This window comes from Kogia breviceps, chromosome 2, assembly GCF_026419965.1.
Source record: "Kogia breviceps isolate mKogBre1 chromosome 2, mKogBre1 haplotype 1, whole genome shotgun sequence".
Lineage (NCBI taxonomy): Eukaryota > Metazoa > Chordata > Mammalia > Artiodactyla > Physeteridae > Kogia > Kogia breviceps.
In genome coordinates this window covers 26777089-26804444 of record NC_081311.1, presented here as the reverse complement: position 1 = coordinate 26804444, position 27356 = coordinate 26777089, and the positions used below count along the sequence as shown (strand labels likewise).

The window sequence follows — 27356 nt, the reverse complement described above, 5'->3', positions numbered from 1 at the left end:
CGCAGCATCGAAGACCCAACACAGCCATAAACAAACAAATAAATAAATAAATAAGAAAGTAAGTAAATAAATAAGTGAGGTGGAAATGGTATAGGAAACTGTTTGCATTTTCACTTGCTGATCTATATTGTAGAATTTCCAAAAAAGTGATTTAAAATGGCTAATGAAATGACAGTAGTCACCTCAGGAAGTATCCAGGTTTGATGGGTCTGCCTTTTTCATCTGGGTTGATATGCCCTGCTGAGCCCTGTTGAGTTGATAATGCTTTGCATAATAGGCAGTATAGTCTTTAGGTAGATAGTGTGACCAGTTCAGCGTCTTTTCAGTTGGGCCTGGAGGTTAAGTCAGGCAACAAAATTTTACCTTTTCTTACTTCAAAAAGTCATTTTCTGGATAGGAATAGTTCTTTACTCCCAGCCCCCATCCTAGATTAGAAAATTTGTTTTTCCTTCAAGACTAGTATTTGAGCTTCTTCTTTTTTTTTTTTTTTTATCCAGCTTCTTTTTAAAGGTGGTGGTAGACAGTATGTTCTAACCTTGACATTGATGCTCATTGGCACAGTCGGAACTCAGGTTGTAGACACATCTCATGAGTAGCTGGGCACCAATCCCAGTTGAACTCGAAGTTCTCAGAGTTACACTACTAGTTCACTTCCCCATGTTCCAGAAGGCAGAATGACTGCTACTTTTAGATAATAACTTCATTGATAGGGTACTTAGACTGGCTAGTGTGAGCAGCTGGAGAGGAAAAAGACACAGCTCCTTTTTTTGAGGAGACCCATTGTATTTATACAGTACTCACTGGAAGGATCAGCCTAGTCTTTTTACACCACTTCTATTGATTGATCACAGTCTGTCCCTGTGGTTCAAGGTGACTAATTAGAGTGATTTTGCTGTTGGGGTAGTTGTGGAGTTGAGTTGAAGGGAGAAAGGGAGGTTCATTTTATCTCTGGCTGGAAGAGCTTTGTAAATGTAATTGGCAGGTGTTTAGCTTTTATTGTTCCTCTTTTTCTGTATTTCAGTATGTTCCACAGCAGTTGTTTAATTAAATGAAAATGTAATAGGGCACTGTGGTGATTTGGAGCCCCAGTTGCAGTGGATGTGATCATGGAAGTAATGATTTGTTGCCATCATGTAAATAAAGCAGGAATTACAAACTCAAATGCCTGAGTATCAGGCAGGTAATGTAAATGAGGGAAGAGAGCCAGGAGGGAATGTATTAGGATGTAGTAGTGACTGTAGTGTACTGGAATGTGGGCATAGTATGACCATTCTTCCTATTTTTCAAGAGAAACTGGGAATTCAGATAATTGTGTTTTAAACTGTTGGCAACTAGTTAAATTATTTAAAAACCTTTTACAGGAGGAAAAATGTATGTCTGTTGACTAGATTCTGCCCGATGACAGTGGAGGATGACCCCTGATATACAAAACGGGCAGGCCTTATGAGACTTAATCACTGCAATTCTCTACTTATAATCGTACAGACTCACTTTTTTTTTCCTTTTTATTTATTTATTTTTGGCTGCGTTGGGTCTTTGTTGCTGTATGCGGGCTTTCTCTAGTTGCGGCGAGTGGGGGGCTGCTCTTTGTTGCAGTGTGCGGGCTTCTCATTGCGGTGGCTTCTTGTTGTGGAGCATGGGCTCTAGGCGCATGGGCTTCAGTAGTTGTGGCATGTGGGCTCAGTAGTTGTGGCTTGCGGACTCTAGAGCACAGGCTCAGTAGTTGTGGTGCACGGGCTTAGTTGTTCTGTGCCATGTGGGATCTTCCTGGACCAGGGCTCGAACTTGTGTCCCCTGCATTGACAGGTGGATTCTTAACCACTGCGCCACCAGGGAGGTCCTCCAGACTCACTTTTTTTTTTTTTTTTTTTTTGCGGTACGCGGGCCTCTCACTGCTGCGGCTGCTCCCGCTGCGGAGCACAGGCTCCGGACGCGCAGGCTCAGTGGCCATGGCTCACGGGCCCAGCTGCTCTGTGGCATGTGGGATCCGGACCGGGGCACGAACCTGTGTCCCCTGCATCGGCAGGTGGACTCTCAACCACTGCACCACCAGGGAAGCCCCAGGCTCACTTTTTAATCTTTGTCCTACTCTGCCAACTTTCACCATTAGTTGTCATGTTGGATGCCTTGAGTGGTTAAAAGATGAGTGGGAGAAAGAAGTCTTGTTTCATTTTTCATCTCCAAACTGGCAGAAAGGGCATCTTTGGACAACTTTGAGCTTATCTCAGTAGCTCACCTTGCATATAATTCTTGGGATAACCTCAGAATCTCCATAGAGGGAGGAGGGGGAATGGCAGAGCTGAGGTACACTGGTCACCTGATTATCAGGTTGGGAGGATTTTCCAGTCGTATCCTGTCAGGGCACCAGCTTTTTTCTTGGTTTGATTTTCTCGTACCTCTACCTTTTTAGTAAATTTCTTGAGTCCAGCAAGTTGTTTACTAGTTTAGTAATTTTGGGTCACTCTCAACAAAACACAGAACTATGGTATGTTCCTTGGCTAGCTCTGGAAACCTTAAAAACTCTGCGTCTTTGGTGCTTCTCTGGGATGTTTGAGAGATTGAGTGAAAATAAACCTCAGAAGGGCCAGCTGATGGTTGTTCAGCTCCCTGGTACCTTCTGCCCTCTCAGAAAGCCCATCAGGGTGTTTGTGGTTTACGTAGCTCTGTATTAGATATCAAAGCGCCATGAAAAAGAAAAAAACCCTGAGTCTTAGCCTTTGGAGAATCTAATTTCTAATTGAATAAGAACAACTTTTAAGCAATGAAGAAAAAATAACGTAATGGTCTACTAATAATCTATTTAGAACCAAAGAAAATAAGACACATATATACATATGTGAAGAATGGACAATTACATAAAGAATTGTATATCTCACAGAAGAAATGTGAACATGCAAATAGCATATGAGGAGACTTCAGGAAGATACATGTGAAAACAGAAGCATTATGGTTTGACTGGTGGATAAATGTGGGTTCTTCTTGTCCATAGAGTGGCTAATATGGAAGATTTGTAACTTCTAGTACAGAAACAAACATGCGATACAGAAAGAAGGGTTTGCCTGCCTGGCTTAGAGTCCTTGTCTTCTATGAAGTAATTGTTCTCACAAGAGGTGGTTGTGAGCTGCACCAATACTGAAGAGTCAGTCTTGGTATTCTTTCAGTTATTCATTTGTTCATTCAGTATTTATCATTTTTCTTACTATATGTTAGGCATTGGGGATAAAAAGGTGATAAATTATGGTCTCTTTCTGAGATGCTCATAGACTCATGGGAGAGACAGACTAAATAAATAATTATAAATGAGTATATGTTTAAATAGAGTATATACTGTGCCATGGGGTGACAAAAAAGGAGTACTAATACTCTGGGGGAGTGGGTTAGCTAGGGAAGACTTAACAGAACAGGCATTATCATAATAACATCCAACCTTTTTTTTTGGTTTCAATATTCCTAATAGCATGCCAGGCCTTACAACAAATGGGTGAGGAGGTACTGTCTCCATTATGCAATGCAGAACTGTAAACTGGGAATCAGAGAGGCTAAGAAACTTGGCTAAGATCATATAGGTAATAACAGTCAGCAATACCACTGTGGTATTCTGATTCTCTCATTGACTTTTGGATGGAATGAGTAAGGGTTAGGGTTTATACAGCATATAAGGGACATCCGTGTCCCCAACCCAGCTTAAAAACAGAACATTACCAAAACTGGGGCAGCGGGTATGCCCTTCCCTATTAGTCACATCTTCCCTCCCCTTAGCCAACTGTTGTAAATTATTTTTATTTTTATTTTTATTAATTTTTTTTGTGGTACATGGGCCTCTCACTATTGTGGCTTCTCCCGTTGCAGAGCACAGGCTCCAGATGCACAGGCTCAGCATCCATGGCTTAGGGGCCTAGCCGCTCTGCAGCATGTGGGATCTTCCTGGACCGGGGCACGAACCTGTGTTCCCTGCATTGGCAGGTGGATTCTCAACCACTGCGCCACCAGGGAAGCCCTGTTGTAAATTTTTTGTTCATTTCCCTGGGGTATAGTCTTAGCAGTAGAATTGCTGAGGTATAGAATATGAAGTTCTTCAACTTTGCAAGATAATGCCAAATTGTTATCCAAATGAGTTGTATCAATTTACAGACTCAACAGCCACTTGGTCTTTATTTTTACCAGCTTTTGGTCTTGTCAAATTAAAGTTTTGTGCTATTTTGGAGGTGTAAAATGGTTTCTCATTATAATCTTATTTTGTAATTTTATTGACTATTAATGAAGCTAATAATCTTTTCATATATATATTTACTGTTTGTATTTTCCTTATTCTGTGAAATGCCTGTTCATGTCTCTTGCCAGTTTGGGGGAGGGTTTATATGTCTATCCTTATAGTTTTATAGCAGTTATATTATGGATATTGCTTTTTTTTAAAAAATTTTTTATTGGATTATAGTTGCTTTACAATATTGTGTTAGTTTCTACTGTACAGCAAAGTGAATTAGCTATATGTATACATATATCCCCTCTTTTTTGTATTTCCTTCCCATTTAGGTCACCACAGAGCATTGAGTAGAGTTCTCTGTGCTATACAGTAGGTTTTCAGAAGTTATCTATTTGATACATAGTATCAACAGTGTATATATTTCAATCCCAATCTCCCAGCTCATCCCCCACCCCACCCCTGGCACCTTTCCCCCTTGATGTCTGTGTCTCTATTTCTGCTTTGTAAATAAGATCATCTATACCATTTTTTTTCAGATTCCACATATATGCGTTAATATACGATATTTGTTTTTCTCTTTCTGACTTACTTCACTCTGTATGACAGTCTCTAGGTCCATCCATGTCTCTACAAATGATCCAATTTCGTTCCTTTTTATGGCTGAGTAATATTCTGTTGTATATATGTACCACATCTTCTTCATCCATTCTTCTTTGCTTCTTTATGTGTTACATATATTTTCTCCCAGTTTGTGATTTATCTTTTCCTCTTTTTTATGGTGTCTTTTGAATAAATGTCTTTAATTTTAACATGGTTTAATTTACCAGTTTTTTTTATGGGTTCTGCTTTTTGTTTCCTATTTAGGTATGTCTCCCCTATGCTGAGATTATAAAAATATTCTCATATATTTTTTTGGCCATGCCACTTTGCTTGTGGGATCTCAGTTCCCCAACCAGGAATTAAACCCGAGCCACGGCAGTGAAAGTGATAAATCCTAACTACTAGACCACCAGGGAACTCCCTCTTATAGTCTAAAAGTTTTCAGGTTTTGCTTTTTTACATTTAAGTCTTTAACTCATTCTAAAGAGAATTTTTGGTATTCCATGAAGCATCCAATTTATTGTTTCTGTTTCTCCTGCTTTTGTTTAGATCTAGAGGGAGTTGCCAGTTGCGGGATGCCGCAAAGCACCATTGTAATCCTATAGGCCCAGCTTTAAACAGATTGTGCTTTCAAAGAATATATGTTGCTCACAGTCTCTGAGCAGATAAGCCACTAGCTTATTTGCCTGGGGGATATTCATTGGTGTGTATTTGGTCATTCCTTCTCATATTATTTCTGATAAAAGGTAAACCTTAAGTTCTTTTCTACCATACTTGTGAGGTCTCTGCGGGCCTTTGTGACCTTATGGCAAGGAGTTCTAGGCCATTGGCTACGAGACAGCAAGTGGTTCATCGGAGCTTCCCATTTGAACATTAAGGACAAATTCCCTTGGGAGATTCTTGGGTGAGGAGACATGCTCAGAGGCTTGGAGGGAGATTAGGCAACTCTGCATAGTCCTTGAAAATAATTCCTCTTTATTCCCAAGATGTTTCTTTTTTGCTAAGAAACTTAAGACAATGATATTTTGCTTAGATCTTTGCTATCTTAGAAAATTGTTAGCTTTTGATGCCTAATGAATTTTTTTTTTTTTTTTTTTTTCTTTTTGGTACACGGGCCTCTCACCGTTGTGGCCTCTCCCGTTGCGGAGCACAGGCTCGGGACGCGCAGGCTCAGCTGCCATGACTCACGGGCCTAGCCACTCCGTGGCATGTGGGATCTTCCCAGACCAGGGCATGAACCCGTGTCCCCTGCATCGGCAGGTGGACTCTCAACCACTGCGCCACCGGGGAAGCCCCTGATGCCTAATGAATTTTGATTGAGTGTTAGGTTGATTATTTCAGTTGGTATCCCAGTTCAAAATTTATTTCCTCCAGAAAGCCTTCCAAATAGCATGTAGATCCTATTAGATCTCAGTTAAGTCCTGTTGACACTTTTGTTTGCAATTTGTGGTGTAGTGTTGTTGTTATTTACTTGTTGCTGTGTTGTTCTCAGTATCGGTGTTTTCTCTCATTCTCTTAGTTCTTTAAAAGAGAAATTAAACGGACTTCCCCGGTGGTCCAGTGGTTAAGACTCTGCAGTTCCACTGCAGGGGGTGCGGGTTCGATTCCTGATTGGGAAACTAAGATCCCACATGCCGTGCAGCGCGGCCAAAAAAAAAAAAAAGAGAAATTAAATATTCTTATCTTATAGTGGCCCCCTCCAGGCCCCCCAAAATATTTTTTACAATGATAGGTAGTTTGTATATGTACTTATATATATTGAAAACCCTCCATGATATACTCCCCCTGCAACTTGCTTTTCTAGCTTTACATGCTATTATTCTCCTAGGAATAATGTTCCAACAAGTTTGGAATAATCCTGACTCCCTAAATACATACTGCATTTTCCTACCAATAAGCCTTTACTCTTGCCATTCTCTCCTTGTGTTTTTGACTGTTTGAATCCTGTCTTTCATTTGCCTTTCCAGGGCCCTCTGCCAGAAATAATTTTCTTTGCTTCACTACTGTGACACTGTGTATCACTTATATATTGGAGATATGTATGGGTTTGTGTGTAGACGTATGTGTTTAATCTACTAGATTATAAATTTCTTGTGGGTGGGTAGGGACAATTCTGTATGACTCTGTATTTTTGTTTGTTTGTTTGTTTGTTTGTTTTCTGTACGTGGGCCTCTCACTGTTGTGGCCTCTCCGGTTGTGGAGCACAGGCTCCGGACGCTCAGGCTCAGAGGCCATGGCTCACGGGCCCAGCCGCTCCGCGGCATGTGGGATCTTCCCGGACCGGGACACGAACCCGTATCCCTTGCATTGGCAGGTGGACTCTCAACCACTGCGCCACCAGGGAAGCCCTGTATGACTCTGTCTAGCATTTTGCTTAGCGTGTGCTAAGCAATATCTGGTTGACTGAAATAAATGTTTGTTAGTTAATTAACTTTGATTGCTGCTCTTAATCATTTATACATGGAATAATACAACTACTTTTCCGTAGCGCCTACTCATTAAAAAAAATCCGTTAATTAAAATTTAAAAATAGGTAATATATGTATGTCACGCAGAATTCAAAAAGTACAAAAGAATATGCAGAGAAAAATAAGTCTTCCTCTCACCACTGTTCCCCAGTTCCTTTCTCTGGAGGCAACCTCTGTTAGGAGTTTCTTTTTTAAAAAAAATTAATTAATTAATTTTTGGCTGCATTGGATCTTCTTTGCTGCACAGGCTTTCTCTAGTTGCAGCAAGCAGGGACTACTCTTTGTTGCGGTGCGCAGGCTTCTCATTGCGGTGGCTTCTCTTGCTGCGGAACACAGGCTCTAGGCATGCGGGCTTCAGTAGTTGTGGCACATGGCTCAGTAGTTGTGGCACACAGGCTTAGTTGCTCTGTGGCATGTGGGATCTTCCCAGACCAGGGCTCAAACCAGCCCTGCAATGTGTCCCCTGCAATGGTAAGCGTACTCCCAACCTCTGCGCCACCAGGGAAGTCCCTTAACACCTTTACTGGAGTATAATTGCTTTACAACGGTGTGTTAGTTTCTGCTTTATAACAAAGTGAATCAGCTATTCATATACATATATCCCCATATCTCCTCCCTCTTGCGTCTCCCTCCCACCCTCCCTATCCCACCCCTGTAGGTGGTCACAAAGCACTGAACTGATCTCCCTGTGCTATGTGGCTGCTTCCTACTAGCTACCTATTTTACATTTGGTAGTATATATAAGTCCATGCCACTCTCTCACTTTGTCCCAGCTTACCCTTCCCCCTCCCCATGTTGTTAGGAGTTTCTTAAAAAAAACCTTCCAGGAACTTCTCTGGTGGTCCAGTGGTTAAGAATCTGCCTTCCAATGCAGGGGACATGGGTTTAATCCCTGGTTGGGGAACTAGGATCCCACACGCTGCTGGGCAGCTAAGCCTGCGTGCCTTAACTACTGAGCCTGCATGCCTCAACTAGAGAGCCTGTGTGCTGCAAACTACAGAGCCCACATGCTCTAGAGCCTGTGTGTCACAACTAGAGAGAAGCCTGCACGCCACAACAAAAGATCATGCATGCTGCAACGAAGATCCCATGTGCCACAACTAAGACCTGATGCAGCCAAAATAAATATATAAAATAAAATGTAACATGTATTTAAAAAAATCCAGAGATTTAGAGCATACTCATCTTGCCTAAATAATTTAAGGAAGGAGAGATACTAGAGATTTTATCTTTTCTTTTCTGATACTTTATTTTTGAATTTGTTTATCTTTCTTCTACTTCTTGGTTCTCCTCTTCATCGTGGTGTGTTCTCATCATTGAATCTTATCTATTCATTGAAGAGAACTTTGTTGTGTGTCTAGAGCATTTAGTCTTCTGAGAGTAACCTAGTTGTTTCTTTAAATTGTCTTTAAAATAAGTGTTGTCTTTTGTTGGGTTCCCTTGTGGATTGGGAGAGGTGTTATGGGCCTGGACAAAATTTGTACCAGTTCTTTTTTTCTTTATCATAGTGGTTTTCATTCTTCTCACTTTCTTGTGTAAAAAATATACAAATAGAGCTACATGCAGGGTGCTTTTTTTCCCTCCATATCTCTGGCTCTGTTTTAGATCCTGCTGAACCCTATAAATGCCTCAAGGACAGAAATTGTATCTCATTTCTTTCATAATTATTAATTTTTAATTATATTGATGGTACAGTAATATGTTCTCCTTGTAAAAAATTAAAACATAGATAAGGCTAAGTATCCTCTGATTACACCCTGATTTCATAGTACCTTCTCTAGAGATAACTATGGTTGTTGAGTTTGGGGTACATCTGCCTAGACCTTTTATTCTGTGTTTATGTATCTCTCTATATGCCTGTACAAAATACATTAAGTATACTTAACAACATAGATGATTCACAAACATAATGTTTCAAGGGAAAAGGGCAAATTGCAGAAGAATACATACAAAATGATATTAATTATACAAAATATAAAAATATGCAGAATGATACATATTGTCTAGAGGTACGTATCAATGAAGTTAAAAGTATAAAGCAACATAAAAGTTTAATAAACATCAGATTAAGAGTAGTGGGACCAGGGCTTCTCTGGTGGTGTAGCGGTAAGAATCTATCTGCCAATGCAGGGGACACAGGTTCAAGCCCTGGTCCGGGAAGATCCCACATGCTGCAGAGCAACTAAGCCTGTGCGCCACAACTGTTGAGCCTGCGCTCTAGAGCCCGTGAGCCACAACTACTGAGCCCGAGTGCCACAGCTGCTGAAGTTCGCGTGCATAGAGCCCATGCTCTGCAACAAGAGAAGCCACCCAATGAGAAACCCGCACACCACAACGAAGAGTAGCCCCCACTTGCTGCAAGTAGAGAAAAACCCTTGTGCAGCAACAAAGACCCAATGCAGCAAAAAATAATAAATAAATAAATAAGTAAATAAATTTATAAAAAAAAGAATAGTGGGACCTGTAGATGAGAGAGAGAAGGATGTAATTAGGGAGGACACACAGAGACTTCAGTTGTACTGTTCTTAATCTGGATACTGGTTGTTATATTCTCTTTATATCTTACTGTATGTTAAATACTGTATATTTTTGAAAACAAAAATCTAGTATTTTATGTAAGATAGGTTGGTTGGTTGGTTTTTATATAGTTGGCAACATACAGTCATGCGTTACAATTTTTTTTCATTCCACAGTATGCCTGAAGCTCTTTCCATGTCTTATTTGCTTTGTATCCTTAGCACTCTGAAAGATGCCTTATGCATAGTAGGTGCTTATTAAGTAAATATTTTTGGAATTCCTTTCCTTACTCTGTTAGCCTTACTGTTTTAATTTTCCTTGAGCCTGATCTAAACGTTTGTCTAACAATATGTCTCCCCTACCCTGCTATCCATTTCGTTTTTTAAAATTTTGTCTTTTCTCAGGAGGATTTCTAAACAATGGGAAGTGATTAGGTTGATTTTACATGCTCCTAGGGTTTTCTCTATGCCAAGAAGAGTCTACCTTTCAGTCTGCTTATTAGAGATTTCCTGCTATAAGCAAGTGAACTTGACTTTTCAGAACTTTTCAAAGGTTACATCACTGCCACTGTCCAATTTTCTGGAGCTGACTTGGCAGAATGGATGCAGTCTATAAATTGACATTGTAACTGTGGTTCCAAACGAGGGCTATTTTTCTAACAGCCTTCATTCTTTTCTTTTAACTTAAACCTTCATTATTTTATTGAGTTGATAAAAAAGGAAGAACATAAGGAAGATCTGAAATATTTCTTTAACAAACTAGCAAAATGGATGTATCTCCATATCTATATGATTCGTAGGAGAGATTTGGGGGACAATTGACTTTGAAGAATTTGATGAGGTACCTTTGAAAAGTTTCTGGTGTGATGCTTTTTTTTTTTTTTTTTTCCCCACTACGCGGGCCTCTCACTGTTGTGGCCTCTCCCGTTGCAGAGCACAGGCTCTGGATGCGCAGGCTCAACGGTCATGGCTCACGGGCCTAGCCGCTCCGTGGCATGTGGGATCTTCCCAGACCGGGGCACGAACCTGTGTCCCCTGCATCGGCAGGCGGACTCTCAACCACTGTGCCACCAGGGAAGCCCCTGGTGTGATGCTTTTTGAGTTGTATCTTGAACTTGCAGAGACCTCTAGAAGAGCCAGGTAGTTGGATTCATAACATGAGAAGGACTTCATCCCATCTTAGTATTACAGGTGGGAAATCTTGGTACTGAAAAGTTAAATCGTAGTTCTAACCTTATCAGGTACTGATTTAAGCATGGGTATGCTCTTGGGTAACCAAATATTAACTAACTTTTCTCTTCACTGTTTCAGTAGGTTTGCCAGGATGGTGGATAAAAATATTTACATCATTCAAGGGGAAATTAGCATTGTGGTTGGGGCCATCAAACGAAATGCGCGATGGAGCACCCATACTCCACTGGTAAGTGGGCAGTGGGCAGAGAACCTGGTCACTGAGTTGCTGTAGGGGATCTGGTGCGTGGTTAAAACAGTAATCAATTTCCTGGTAATAACGATAATAGTAGGAATTCAGCATTTTTCAGAAGGGTTTCTAGGACCCTTTTGTTTTATTTCAACTACAGTCAAATTTATAATCTGTGTTTTTTTCTCTGGAAGCCAAAAAGATGATACCATTTTTCTTCTAGCTGTTTTCATAAACAACTTAAGCTAACACTTGGGATCTCTTTAATATGCCTAAAAATGTCAGAAAGATTCCTTATCTTCTAATTCCCAAGAACTATAATTAGCTATCAAATTCATTTCAGTTAGTTTAGTTATTGATACATGGAATATGGCTTGGTATTGATACTCCTTGGGAATTCAGCAAGTTTTCTTATATAGAGCAGACCATATCTTGCCAATCAGATGAGTAAGATTACCTGTTGTAAAGCTGACTTTCTTTATTGCATTTGTATGTTCAAGGATATTTTTTGTACAGTCGTGTAAGACAATTTTTGGTACAATTATAAAATCAAGTTTAGACATTTCCAGCTTGGTGAATATGTATATGTGTGTTTAGAAATTTCTTATGTTTATTTATAAAAGTGGATTGTATTAGAAGTACGAATGGAGTCAGGAATGTCTTAGAAATGAATATGTGTGATTATGATGACTGTGAAGAAAGAGAAAAGATAGAATAATACATACATCTTAGTCTGTATGTCTCGGTCTGTTTGGGATGCTCTAACCAAATACCAAAGACTGGGTAGCTTATAAACAACAGATTTTTTTTTTTTTTTCTTTAAACAACAGATATTTATTTCTGGGGGCTGGAAGTTCAAGATCAGGATGTCAGCATGCTCGGGTGAGGGGCTTCTTCTGGGTCTCAGACTTCTCATCGTATCCTCACATGGTAGAAGGGCAAGGGAGCACTCTTGGGCCTCTTGTATAAAAGGCATTAATTCCATTCATGAGGACTCTGCCCTCATGACCTGATCACCCACCTTAGAATTTCAACATAGAAGTTTTTTTTTTTTTTTTTGTGGTCGTGCCATGTGGCATGTGGGATCTTAGTTCCTCAACCAGGGTTCAAACCCGCGCCCCCTGAAGTGGAAGCACAGAGTCTTAACCACTGGGAAGTTGCCAGAGAAGTCCCAACGTAGAAGTTTTGAGGGGACACAAACATTCAGACCATAGCACATATAAAGGACCTAGCAATCTATGGTAGCTTGAGTGCTATGGTCATGGTGTAGGTTAAGCTTAGTATTTCAGTATGTACTGTTTTAGGTAAGCCCAGAGTACTTCTGTGAAATAAGAGATTAGGGAAGTGGAGAAATGAACTATAGCTAACTTTCTTTTCTTCAGAAGGAAAACTGAATTTTCTGGTTGGCTTCAGAGAAAGAGCCTTTGATCTGTCCTTTATTTCTTCTTTCCTCTTGGCCTGATAATGAATATTTTTTTTTTTAATTTATGTGTTACAGGATGAAGAACGGGATCCTCTGCTGCATAGTTTCAGTCATCTAAAGGAGGTTTTAAACAATGTAACAGGTAAGTGTGTTTGATTTATTGCAGGGATGGACAGACTTTTTCTGTAAAAGACTATATAATAAATATTTTAGGCTTTGCAGGCTGTAGCAACTGTGCAACTACTCAACTCTGCCACTGTAGCTCAAATGCAGATTCAGATAATACTATATAATAAATATTTTAGGCTTTGCAGGCTGTAGCAACTGTGCAACTACTCAACTCTGCCACTGTAGCTCAAATGCAGACTCAGATAATACTTAAATGAATGAGTGATAAATAAAATTTTCTTTTAAAAAACAGGCTGCAAGCCAGGTTTGGCCCATGGGTGTAGTTTGCTCTGGTTTACTTTATTGCTGATCCTTCCTAGAGTTCTTAGTAGAGTGTCCCATTTTAGTAGGGAATCAGCATTCATACAATTATAAACTTCCTTCATTGCTTGAGTTATAAATAAGTTATTTTTGGCTATTTTTTGGTTTGGTTTGGTTTTGCTTTAACTACTTTCTTTCTCTAACTTATGTATTCCATAAGATAGGAAATTGGTGGCACAAGTGAAGTTAATACTTGCAGCAAAACCCTTTTCTTACAGAAAATCATTGTTGGTTTTAGGGCCTTAGCTCTCTGTAATGCAGATCTTTTAGTCTTCTCTTGTTCCCAGAATCTTTTGTGTCACACACTCTGCCCCTGTTTTCCTAATCATAATTATGTTACATAATATTCATGTGTTTAGAATTTTCAAAGCCACTTTCACATTTATTACTGTATTGAACTTGTTTTTCACTTTCTTATTTATTTATTTTTTGGATGGGGAACTTCATTTTTTCTTCTAGTTTCATTGAGATGTAATTGACATACAGCACTGTGTAAGTTTAAGGTGTACATATGCTTTGACTTACATACATTATGAAATGATTACCACAGTAAGTTTAGTGAACATCTGTCATCTCATATAGATTCAAAATTAAAGAAATAGAAAAAAAATTTTTTTTTCCTTGTGATGTAAAACTCTTAGGATTTACTCTCTTAACAACTTTTGTATGTAACATACAGCTGTGTTAATTATATTTATAATGTTGTACGTTACATTCCTAGTACTTATTTATCTTATAACTGGAAGTTTGTACTTTTTGGCTGCTTTCATCCAGTTCCTCCTTCCCCCACCCCCTGCTTCTGGTAATCACAAACCCGATCTCTTTTTCTATGAGTTGTTTTTGAAATAGAATTGACCTACAATACTATATCAGTTCCTGTTATCCAACATTGTGATTTGATATTTCTGTATATTTCAAAATCATCACCATGGTAAGTCTAGTTACCACACTTTATTGAACTTTTACACAACCCTGTTGGGGAGGTATGTTAGATATTGTCCCCTTTTTATGAATGAAGTTGAAGCCCAGAGATGTTTTAAGTGATTTAGCTGAGGTCACACTGATCCTAAGAAGTGGAGTCAAAACTCCATCAGAGTTTTCGTCAGATTTCAGGCCCCTGATGCCTGGTTTAGTGCCCTGTTCTGCATTACTTCTGTTCTTACAGTTAGAGGAGAAGGTACACAGGAAGTGCCTTATATTATGTTTAAAAACATGTCAAGGGAGAAGGCAAGTCTCAACACTTCAGGTTTTTCAAGGGGGTATATGTAGACCTGAAGGGAAAGCCTCTGAGCCGTGTTCCTCTGTTGACTATAAAGGGCTTTTGCAGTGTATAACTCTGGAATGGTTTTAGCTAGTAACATATCTAAGACCACAAATGAAATAGTTTTTAAAGCTTTTGCAAATTAAATAAATAATAAACTAACAAATAAATTTTTCCTTTCATGAGAAATGTATCAATAGGAGAATATCTGGAGAAAAATTCCTTTTTACTTTCCTAAACATGGGCAGAAGTTATCTAAGGATTCCCTACATGTTTCTTTAAAGGAGCAAATTCTACTCAGTTAAAAAGTGTTGGCAGTATTAGCCAAGAACGATCAAGTAGTATAGAGGTAGTTGTTGTTAGCTGGTTAGCAGGGCTAATGCAACTAGGTGGCATGTTCCCATTTTATGGCCTATACTGTAAGTGATTTGGCTGCTTTAGAAAGTTGGTGGCTTGCACAGATTTTTTTTTTTTTAATCGAAGTATGGTTGATTTACAGTGTTGTGTTAATTTCTGCTGTACAGAGAAGTGACTCAGTTATACATGTATACATTCTTTTTTATATTCTTTTCCATTATGGTTTATCCCAGGATACTGAATATAGTTCCCTGTGCTATACACTAGGACCTTGTTGTTCATCCATTTTATATGTAATAGTTTGCCTCTACTAACTCCAAACTCCCACTCCATCTCTCCCCTTCCCCCACACCCCGAAACCACAAGTCTGTTCTGTGAGTCTGTTTCTGCTTTTTAGGTAGGTTAATTTGTGTCATATTTTAGACTCCACATACAAGTGATATCATATGGTATTTGTCTTTCTCTTTCTGACTTACTTCACTTAGTATGATAATCTCTAGTTGCATCCATGCTGCTGCCAGATCTTTTCAACTTTTCAGATAAAACCTACACATCCCAATTAAAAAGAAAACATAGTGAGTAGATATTTACAACTCTTTTTGGTGGGTTCAGACTATTGTCTTTCTAAGAGAGTTAAGGGGATTAAACAAGTTAATACATTTGGAAACTTTTGGCAAGCATTTTATAGACAGCTAAGAGTTGTTGTTATAAGTGGCTGGGGACACCTTAAAATGGCTGAGGTCAGACTGGACTAGTCTTGTAGGCTATTTGGGCACGCTGCAGACCTGGAGGAGCTGAAGTGGTGCTGCTATCCTGACTGAGCCACATTTCCTACTTGCCATCCAATCCATATCCCACATTTGTTTTCTCCATTCTGACATATCCCAAGACCTCAGTTCAGAGACTGTATCTGTGGTGAATAGTGCAGTCCAGGATTTGGAGTCTAGACCATCTAAGAGCTACCAAAGTTGAGTCTGCTGCCTAATTTTCTTATATCTTTGGGTTAGGAATCCAGATTATCTTCTGCTTGAAACTATTAAAACCAGAATGCGCTGAGGAGCCAGTTCTGTCAATGGTACTAGGAACATAGCTGGGTGTTGCCAAGCTTTCCCTCAGAGCAAGGAAGAAGGTTGTAGTATTTTCCAGGGGCCAACAGCTGTGGAAGATGTTGAAATGGTGCCTGCCAAGGTTGCCCCGTTGTTCTTGGGTTTTAGCATATTACCTGCCTGAGAAAATAACAGAGTGGACCCAAAATCGAGCATTTCATGGTCTTCTGATTGGTTCTGACCCCCCACATAGTGCTGGCTTCCAGGAACAGGTTTATGGGTCAGCTGCCCCTGTGGTCCTGGACTCTGCAATCCATGACCAATTTCTTGTTTCTTTTACCAAAACAAACAGATTTTTCTGATTGGCAGTGTCAGGAGGATTGCTTTCTTGAAAGCCTGTTAACGGCTGGAGGCTGGGAAAGGGTTTTGAACTTGGAGAAAGAGACTGAAGGGACTGCCTGTGCTATGTGACTGGGAATGTTGTACCACTTAGTTTGGAGGAAGTATGGCAGGAATTCTAAGACTCTATTCAGTTTAACTCATGAAAATGACTTGTGTTTGGTCTCTTTTTACAAAGGCTTTCTATTTGCACTTTTCTAGGTTATTTGCTGGCTGGGTTGATTAAGAATATTACTAATGGAAATAGGTGGTTCATTGGACATTGTCAGTCAACCTAAATGATTTTGTCTCTTTTCTTGTAAGCAGTCAGAGAATCTTTTACGGACATAAGCGCTACCTACTCCTCCAGGAACATTATCTGAGCCTTGTGAAGGAAATTAGTCCACTGTCCCTAGTAAGTTTAGCAAGTCCATATCAGTTATTCTCACAGATATGTCTCTGGACTACATTTGCAGTCAGTATTTGCCTAAAATGCATGACAACTGGATGCTCTGTAACATCTAGAGTAATAGAATAGTCTAATACCAAATCTAAAGAGAGGGTTGCACTTGGAAGGTATGGAGTGCCTAAGAGCAAAGTTTGCATATTGGTACTTTGGATAAAGCCATAGCTCACCACCAGTGAGACTCGACTGCTACCCCTCATTTGGTCTTTCATTTCTCTTAGGAATCCTTTAGGAGGTTATTATGAAGGAGTTAAAGCCAGATGTGTGGTTGCCAGGAGCTGGGAGTGGGCATGGGGAGTAACTGCTAATGGTTATAGGGTCTCCTTTTGGGGTGATGAAAATGTTCTGGAATTAGATAATGATGATGGTTGTACAGCTTTGTGAATATACTAAAAACCACTGAAGTGTATACTTTAGAAGGGTGAATTTTATGGCATATGAATTATATCTTAATTTTTTTGTTTTGTTTTGTTTTGTTTGCGGTACGCGGGCCTCTCACTGTTGTGGCCTCTCCCGTTGCGGAGCACAGGCTCCAGACGCGCAGGCTCAGCAGCCATGGCTCATGGGCCCAACCGCTCCGTGGCATGTGGGATCTTCCCGGACCGGGGCACGAACCCGTGTCCCCTGCATCAGCAGGCGGACTCTCAACCACTGCACCACCAGGGAAGCCCTAGCTTAATTTTTTTTTTAACATGTTTATTGGGGTATAATTGCTTTACAATGTTGTGTTAGTTTCTTTTGGAAGGTCTGAGGTCTTCTGCCAGCATTCAGTGGGTGTTCTATAGGAGCAGTTCCACGTGTAGATGTATTTCTGATGTATCTGTGGGGAGGAAGGTGATCTCCACGTCTTAGTTTTCTGCCATCTTCTCTCCTCTCCCTATCTTAATTTTTAAAAATAGCAAATGTACACTGGAAAAGTAATGGTATTTGCCAGTTCTTTCTCAAGGCTCAGAGCCATGAAGGGAAGCCTCTGACTATAGTTGCTGCTGTGCTTTGAACCCATTGCCCAGCAAAGGCAGCATAAGGCTCTGTTCAGCCTCCTAGCCCAGTCTGTCCTTTTATGTCTCTCTCATTAACTCAAGAAGCACATGGTTTTTATATTTAAATTTATTCAAGCTGTAATCTTTGACATTTGAGTTAGCTTTTAGTACAGTTTTGCATTTATAGTAATATATATTATGTATTTTCTCTATCCCCAAAGAATCCATTTTAATCTTTTCCGGATGCAAATTTCAGGCTCTCTTGTCCCATCTCCCCTCTCTTGCTCTCTTTCCCCTCCCCCAACGGAGTGTGTTTGATCAGGTGTGGCAGGAATATCCACTGTCAAGCTGCGCCCTTTATATTAGTCAATATTATCCTTCTCCCCCCTTCCCTGTCTGTCTGCCCCTTTGGGCTTTCCCAGTTGATTTATAATTTTGGAATTCTCATCGGAGTCTGTAATACAGTTTGTTCATTATTTAACCAAAACCTGTTTAATGAGCAGAGAGAGGCAATGTAAATGTTAGGCATGTTGCAGTGATGTACCTTTGTGCTTCTCAAAGCGAGTGGGTAAGTTAACTCTGTGCTGCCTGCAGGGCTGGGTTGTCCTGGCTTTAGGGGCAGAAGGACCAATGCCTCTCCCTTGCATCTGCCCAAGCCCTACCATGGGCTTAGATTCCAAAGACACATTTCCTTTTATCCTTTTAGAGATCTTGTTGGGGCTCTTGCTTATTGGAGTTATCTCCAATGTCACAGTTAGACTGGATGGTAAGATCTGTGGCATGGGATGGGGGATGAAAGGGAAAGTGAAATATTAGGATACTTCATACTGCTCTTGGTTTTAGGTCTGTGGAGAGCAGACCATTTATTTTTATTTTTATAGCCACGCAGCACGGGATGTGAGATCTTAGTTCCCCAACCAGGGATCACACCCGTGCCCCCTGCCATGGAAGTGCACAGAGTCTTAAACACTGGACTGTCAGGAAAGTCCCCCCAGAGTAGACAGTTTAGAAGAATACTTCTAGCCAGCATTGTCTCTGGTCTTTGATCTCTTTGTTCCCAGATTAGGCAAGTCCTTGCAAGCCTTAGTACCCTTCATTCAGTATAACTTCATGGACAAGGCTGTAGTCAGTTGTGATTTGTGGTGTTTGGCTGTGGTCATTTGTCTCCAGATTGAGGCTGCCTTTGTCCTTGGTCTTTAAACTTAGATCATTACAAAGAGATTCTTTTCCAGAAAATTTTTGATTTAAAGCACAGAGAGAAGAACAGTCTAAAAGTATCACAACCAGAATCTTCTCTTAAGGAATCACCTGTTAATGACTTTAAAGCCTTCAGGGCCAGGGCTTGAGGAAGACCTCTTTAGTGGTGTGTGTCAGGGGTGGTGGTGGTGGGGAGGGTAGTGAGTTTGCCTTTGGAGATATAACCCCTGGCTGGCCTTTTTAATTCTGAGGACCTATGGGGTTTGGGGGTATTTAGCATAAGACTAATATGGTCTTGAGGCTCAGTATAAGCACCTGTATTAACTATGGAACTGTTGTAGCTGCTTAGACCTTTCACCAAGTTTTGGATTTCTTCTGGGTCTAGCTTGTTGAATTGCTTCTAACCGATATTTATTGAATATCTGCTATGTGCTAGACATTTTGCTTAGGCACTTAGGCACTGGATTTATAATGGTAAACAAACTTCCTGCCCTCGTAACCACTGGTTTTTAAGACTAGTGGCTCTAGCTGAGCATTCCAAGGCTTGTAGCCTCTACTCTGTGCCATATGGTTCCGTATCAGGTATGGAATAGGTGAGAGTAAATGAGAAAAATCTATTGCCATCTTTTCTTACACCCACTTTTTCCCTTGCTAACACATAAGCCAAAGAAATGAACAGAAATTTAGCTCATATATTTGCTTATTTGGCTTTCTCATGTAAAGCTGTTCTGGCCAGAGTTTAGGTATTCCCAAAGACATTGGTGGGTTTGCATATTGTAACTCTGAGCGATAAGATATTTGAGGGATAGGATATTTCTTTACTGTGCTTACTTGGACAGCAAGATATGGTGTGCTTGAGTTTAAGAGGGAGAAGCAGGTGCCTGGAGAGAGTGGATGCATCAGGAGTTTATTTAAATATAGTTTATCCTGGACAAACACACCTGTAGGGTACTGTCTGTCTCAAGCTTTGTGAATTCAGAATCTGAGCTAGGAGGTTTGAATCCATGTAACCTCCAGAGGTTTACAGAGAACATTTAAACAGTCTGAAAGCCAACCTGGGAGGAAGTATGACTTAACACCTGTTTGGCTTAGGCCTCATAGAAATAGCCTTCTAAGTTGAAGCAAAACTTCCAGGATGCCTCATACCTCAAGTTAATCTGTTTTAGTTGGAACATGGGAAAGTGTAGTGAAGAGATTTTAGTAGTCACTGTCAGGAAAAAGATTGAGTAAGGATAATATTTGAAAAAAAAATTTTTCTGTTAGAGCTACCATCTCCCTAGAGTAAGCAATACATCATTATTAATCAGCATGAGAAGCCATGAGAAGAAGGTTGAATGAGTCACTAACTTTTTAAAAAAATTTTGGCCGTGTTGCGGCTTATGGGATCTTAGTTCCCCAGCCAGGGATCAAACCTGGGCCCCTGGCAGTAGAAGCTCAGAGTCCTAACCACTGGACCACCAGGAAATTCCCCGAGTCATTAGCTTTGACCCACTTGGAAATGAGCTGGTGAATTGTTCAAGGCCTAAGTGGAGGCTGAAAGAACCAAGTATGATAAATTTTGGCAGACAAATTTATGTAATGGGCTAAGTATTAGAAGAGTCAAGGTTGGGCACACTTATATAAGTATTTCCTGTGCCTTTTTTTTTTTTTTTTGGCCATGCCATGCAGCACACGGGATCTTAGTTGCCTGACAGGGATCGAACCTGTGCCCCCTGCAGTGTAAGTGTGGAGTCTTAACCACTGGACTGCCAGGGAAGTCCCTCCTGTGCCCTTTTTGTGTTTCTTGTTGTATAATAAAATACATGACTATATTAGTTTGGAGATTGTTGAGTAGCACATTAGGGTGTGACTTGAATTTGAGTCACACTGACTTTGGCAATTTGGAATCTTGGTAGCTTGAGTAGCCTCAGTCTTGCGGGCATTTGAGCACAGTTAGGGAAAATAAGGTACTGATTCTTTTTCCCTTAGGGAATATTCATATCAATAAGATGGCTTCCAGAGGCCTGTATTTTGATGACTTAACTTTGTCATTTCTTTTTACTGGGGCTTTCCCCAAATGATCTGAACCTTCTTCATTTGACACTTCTAAACCAAGAAGTTCTTCTAAACATTTATTTGTCCTCAGGATTATAAAATGAAGACTTTCTTGAGAAGAAGCAGTTCTGTGTAGTCTGGCTTCTTATTGGTCCAGCTCTCCCTTTTTCTCTCCCTAGTGCTCAAACACACTTATCCATTAAAACTAATCTCCTGGCACATTTTCCACTACTTGTATCTGAAAGGAAGTTGTGAAAAAAAGGGCTTTTTTTGGCTGTGCTGCACAGCTTGTGGGATCTTAGTTCCCCAATCAGGGATTGAACCTGCACCCTTGGCAGTGAAAGCGCAGAGTCCTAACCAGTGGACCGCCAGGGAAGTCCCAAAAAGTGCATTCTTAATACCTCGGCTCTCAAAATCAGAAGCAAAGAACCTAATTTCTCGTAGAGTTTGGGGGACAGGGTAACAGTGAGGTGTGTGGTGGGTATTGGTGCTGCCGGTATTGCTCTCATTGACATTGTCCTCTTTAGCACAGCCACCTCTCGAGGCCTGAAATTTCTCTCTGGGTATGTGCTCAACTTGCCATGACAGCAGTCAGATGAGTTAAAAGAGGGAAAGCCAGCTGCTGCTTTGTTTAAAACAAGGAGGCAGGCAGAGTCCCTTTCTTCTTTTCCACCCACTCAAACTCAGGGCAAGTGCCAAAGGGTTTCAGAAGAAGCCAGGTGTTTGAAATTCAGTGTGCACTTTTGATTAAGAGAGATAGTGTAGAGTTATTTGTCTCAGCTTTACCTTCTCTAACCACCTCTCTATGCTGATAGATGCTCAGTTGGTCACCCCAGTTTCTAAAATGATATTGGATATGTTTATGGAAAGGGTGAGTGCATTCGTTTTTGTTTCTTTACTTTGGTCTTTGGAAGTCTGAAGGACTTAGATGGACAAGCACTCCTGGCTGCCTGTTGGCTGGCTTCTCAGTGCATGCCTCTTCTGTAACACCAACCTTCTGTTACCACTGTTACCACTGTAGTTTGAGTTGTGAAGGGCTGCCACATGTGCACATATCACAACTGACCTTTCCTTGTTCCACGCTTGTTGAGCAATTACTTGCCCGTGTGTAGAACTCACATTATTGCTTTGGGTTTCTGGCCCAATGTGAAGTGGGGCAGTCCAGGAAGTGGACTGATAGACTGTACATCAGAGGGCAATAAATTGGCATTTGATTTGGTGGAAAGGCAGGGCCAGATGTAGTGTGGGAGCAAGGGTTTTTCTGCAGCCATGTAGCTTTCTTCCAGGTGTCCTGGAAAGCAGCTTGGGAACTGGAGGCTAAAGGTAGTTGGGGACATTAATTGGTGAGGAAGAGGATCAAAAGGACTTTAATGTTGTCAGTGATGGGCCCTGAATTGGGAAAAATCATCTAAAAGTAGAGGGACAAAATGAAATTTTCCTGACACTAGTAGGAATTTTTCAACTGATTATTCTTCCTTTTCAAGTAAAGTGAGTTATTAATTGGCAGAAAAATATAAAACTTGGGAGACTCTTGACAAAGCGTTGCAGAATAAGAAAGCCTCATTCCATGTGAGCTTTTTCATGAAGGTTCATTCTTCTCTTTGGGCCACAGGTTTAAGAAAACTGCCTCGGGCTTCCCTGGTGGCGCAGTGGTTGAGAATCCGCCTGCCAATGCAGGGGACACGGGTTCGTGCCCCGGTCTGGGAAGATCCCACATGCCGTGGAGCGGCTGAGCCCATGAGCCATGGCCACTGAGCCTGTGCTTCTGGAGCCTGCGCTCCGCAACGGGAGAGGCCACAACAGTGTGAGGCCCACATACTGAAGGAAAAAAAAAAAAAAAAAAGAAAACTGCCTCCATACTGGTAATAAAGTGAGAGCTAAGATAATACTATTTTTAAAATATTTATTTATTTATTTATTTAGGCTGCTCCTGGTCTTAGTTGCAGCACGCGGACTCTTAGTTGTGGCATGAGGACGTCTTAGTTGTGACATGCAAACTCTTAGTTGTGGCATGCATGCAGGATCTAGTTCCCCAACCAGGGATCGAATGCCAGCCCCCTGCACTGGGATCACGGCATCTTACCCCCTGGACCACCAAGGAAGCCCCAGAGAGCTAAGTTAATATGATGACTGCCCTACTGTGGGCTAGAGTGGTATCTTCAGACTACAGGTTGCATACTATTAATGAATTGTAATATCATTTTAAAGAGTTGCACAGCATTTTTTCCTCAAATTTTAGTATGAAAAATTTCAAACACAGCAAAATTGAAATAATACAACAGTGACCACCTGTATCCCACACTTGAGTCAAAATTATTAATATTTAGCCATAATTTGCTTTATCAATATATATGTGTGTATATTTTTCATACACCATTTGAAAATAAGTTGCAGATGTGTTGATATTTCAGCATGCATCCTAAATAAGGACATTCTTCTACATAATCATAGTACCATTGTCACACCTAAGAAACTTAACGGTAATTTACCAATATTAGCTAATATCCAGTCCATGTATTAAAATTTCCATTTTGTTCCCAAACTGCCTTTTATAGCTATAGCTGGTTTTACAAACCAAAGTCCAAGCAGAATTCTCATTTCATTAGGTAGTTATATCTCTTTAGACTTTAAAAATCTAATACAGTTTTCTCCACCCTATTGTTTTTTTCTTGGCATTGACTTTTTGAAGAGACCAGGCCATTTATCTTTAGAATGTTATTTTTTTTAAAAAAAATAAATTTATTTATTTATTTTTGACTGTGTTGGGTCTTCGTTTCTGTGCGAGGGCTTTCTCTAGTTGCAGCGAGCAGGGGCCACTCTTCATCGTGGTGCGCGGGCCTCTCACTGTCGCGGCCTCTCTTGTTGCAGAGCACAGGCTCCAGACGCGCAGGCTCAGTAGTTGTGGCTCATGAGTCCAGTTGCCCCGTGGCATGTGGGATCTTCCCAGACCAGGGCTCGAACCTGTGTCCCCTTCATTGGCAGGCGGATTCTCAACCACTGCGCCACCAGGGAAGCCCTAGAATGTTCTATATTCTGGGTTTGTCTGTGTCCTTGTGGTGTCATTTAACTTGTGACTCTGTCTCATATATTTCCATTCTAGAAGTTAGGATTAAAAGCTTAATTTGATTCAGGTTAAACATTTTTGGCAAGAGTATTTCATAGATGATACTGTGTACTTCATATTCTATCACCACAGGAGGCACATACTGTCAAGTAGTCCCACTGTTGGTGGTGTTAAATTTGATTACTTGCTTCTGGTGGTGACTGCCATATCTCCTCACTGTAAAATAAATTTATTTTTCTCTTTGCATTTGGTAGATAATCTGTGAAGTAGTAATTTGGCACCTTGTGAATTATCCTGTCTCTAATATCCTTTTACCCATTCCTAGTTGTGGCATGCATGCGGGATCTAGTTCCCCAACCAGGGATCGAATGCTGGCCCCCTGCACTGGGATTACGGCGTCTTACCCCTTGGACCACCAGTGAAGTCCCAGAGAGCTAAGATAATATGATGACTGCCCTACTGTGGGGTAGTAGGTACCACAACTAAGAGTTCGCATGTCGCAACTAAGAAGTCCTCATGCCACAACTAAGAGTCCACATGCTGCAACTAATATCTCTAATATCCTTTTACCCAATGATCACCCACTGGTGAATTTTTGCCAGAATCACTTATTTCACTGGGGGGGAGGGGGTTTGCAGAATGATGATTTTCTAATTCTGTCATTCTTTCTACATTATTAGCTGGCAGTGTCTAGAATAGCTTTCCTTGACAAACTGGAGGATGAACCACAGTTTCTCCTGAAAAGGCAAGGAAAATGCTTAATTCTTTCCCTTAAATTGCCAATTTTCAGGTAAGGAGTTTGTGTAATAATGACCACTGATGGTGGCAAGTAAGTTTTCCCCCTTTTGCGGGGGCTTGTGATATTTATTCAGTGTTTACAGTTAATTTCATTTATGATTATTTTTGGTGCTCAAGTAATTCCAAATTTGATCAGTGAGAGCTCCTTCAAACTAGTTCCTTTGATATGACCCCTTTGAGCACTTCCTTGCTTTCTGGTACCAGCTGTGAGCATTAAAAGGAATAGAATAGAGGGCTTCCCTGGTGGCACAGTGGTTGCGAGTCCACCTGCCGATGCAGGGAACATGGGTTTGTGCCCCGGTCCGGGAAGATCCCACGTGCCGTGGAGTGGCTGGGCCTGTGGGCCATGGCCGCTGAGCCTGTGCTTCCGGAGCCTGTGCTCCGCAACGGGAGAGGCCCAACTGTGAGAGGCCCGTGTACCACACACACACAATAAATATTGTTTGGGGAAACTTCTGTTTTCAGTTAGAGACGTGTATGTTCTGGGTTACAGTGCAAACTGTATCTTTCTGTAGGTCATGATTTAAAAAAAACTTTGAAAGCCCTGGTAAAGAGAGCCCTATCTTATCTATCTGTTCATTCCTTTATTTACTTAAAGATCTCTTTCCTCCCCCCAGCTTTATTGAGATATAATTGACATATAACATTATGTAAGTTTAAGGTGTACAGCGTGATGATTTGAATCACATATATTTTGCAAAATGATTACCACAATAATGTTAGTTAACACATCCATCACCTCACATAATTACTGTGTGTGTGTGTGTGTGTGTGTGTGTGTGAGTGAGTGTGAAGAACATTTAAGATCTATTCTCTTAGCAACTTTCAAGTATATAATACATTATTGTTAACTATAGTCACCATGTTGTATATTAGATCCTCAGAATTTATTCATCTTATAACTAGAAGCTTATACCCTTTGACCAACATCTCCCCATTCCCTACAACACCCAGCCCCTTGGCAACCACAATTCTACCTTCTGTTTATATGAATTTGTTTTTTTTAGATTTCACATGTAAATGAGATTATACATTATTTATCTTCCTCTGTCTGATGTATTCAATTAGCATAATGTCCTCAAGATTCATCTATGATTTCCTTTTTTTTGTTTATGGCTGAAGTAGTTCTATTTATATGGTTGTTTCTCTCTGGATGAATCAGCTTTTGTAAGGCAGAGGTTAATTTGAGACCATCTGAATCATAACAGTCCTGGAGAATGTTATGTTTTCCCCCAAGGAAATAATGATTGTGGATGAAATCGTGACTAACTAGTCACTTTGCACCTTGTACCTTATCTGTTTTATGTGATGTTAAGCTGATTGTTCAGGAAAGGGAGATAGCATATCGTGTTAGACATGGCCTGGGCTGGCCCTCCTTTCAGTTCTTTTAGTGGGTAAAGGAGGGAGTAATTTGTGCTGGAAAGACTCCAGAACAGCATCTTTTCTAGGAACTTTGCTCTTGGCAGAAATTCATTTATCTACTAAGTCAACAAGTATATCTCGAGCACATAATGTGTGTCAGACACTGAATTAGGTATTAAGAACCTAGTTTTCAAGGAGACCAACACAGTTCCTGTCCTCATAAAGTATATGGTCTAGTGGGCTGTTGATTTGAGAAGCTCTGGAATTTGAGTGGACAGCTGGGCACTGGTTTGAAGTCTTCCCAGCTTCCACATGTGACCTCAGGAAATTGTTGTATGCCCTGGTGTGCTGAAAGAGGTTCTGGGGTGGTCAGAAGAACAGCACTTGTGTTTGTCTGCATTATCTATCCCACCCCCACTCTCTGCCCTAGCCTTGGCTACTTGGCAGTAACCATGTGCATGGCAGCTATTAGCTGCTTTAGGGCTTTGAATGTCTTAGGGCTCAATTAGTCCATTTATATTCATCTTTGATTAATCAGTCTGTGCATCTCAGAGCTGAACCGACTAAAATTGTACCACAGGATAAGATATCAATGGCTGGGGACTTCCCTGGTGGCACAGTGGTTAAGAATCCACCTGCCAATGCAGGGGACATGGGTTCGAGCCCTGGTCTGGCAAGCTCCCACATGCTGTGGAGCAACTAAGCCCATGTGCCACAACTACTGAGCCTGAGTGCCGCAACTACTGAGCCCGCATGCCATAACTACTGAAGCCCGAGTGCCTAGAGCCTGTGATCCGTAGCAAGAGAACCACTGCAATGAGAAGCCCGTGCACTGCAACAAAGAGTAACCCCAGCTCACCGCCAACTAGAGAAAGCCCGCGTGCAGCAATGAACCCAACACAGCTAAAAATAAATAATAAATAAATAAATTTATTTTTTAAAAAAATATCAATGGCTGATTGTCTTTTCTAATAAAAATCAGCTTCTAATAAAATTTAGCTCTCAGGTTTGGGGCTTCTAACACAATTGTTAGGATTCTACAGTCTAGGGGCACAAAACGAAGATATTAATAGCTATTTAGCTAAGGTGCTGAAAGAATGAGGGGAATTCCCTGGCGGTCCAGTGGTTAGGACTCTGTGCTTTCACTGCTGAGGGCCCAGGTTGGGGAACCAAGATCCCTCAAGCTGCGTGGTGTGGCCAAAAAAATAAAATAAAATAAAAATTCATAACTTAATCAGGCCAACACTGTAAAAAAATAAATAAAAGAATGAGGGGCTTCCCTGGTGGTGCAGT

The 27356-nt window shown here is 40.7% G+C and overlaps 1 protein-coding gene across 27 annotated transcripts in view; it reads left to right on the top strand.

The window, feature by feature from the left end:
- GBF1 (golgi brefeldin A resistant guanine nucleotide exchange factor 1) overlaps positions 1-27356 on the top strand; it is a 127870-nt gene that overhangs the window by 3285 nt on the left and 97229 nt on the right. For 20 of the 27 annotated variants that reach the window (XM_067024806.1, XM_067024805.1, XM_059054068.2 and 17 more), the window contains exons 2-3: positions 11100-11208; positions 12707-12773. In XM_067024806.1, coding sequence (XP_066880907.1) covers positions 11113-11208; positions 12707-12773 — 163 coding nt within the window. In that variant the 5' untranslated portion in view covers positions 11100-11112. The remainder of the gene's footprint in view (positions 1-11099; positions 11209-12706; positions 12774-27356) is intronic. The other 7 variants (XM_067024813.1, XM_067024804.1, XM_067024803.1 and 4 more) reach the window with 1 other exon arrangement.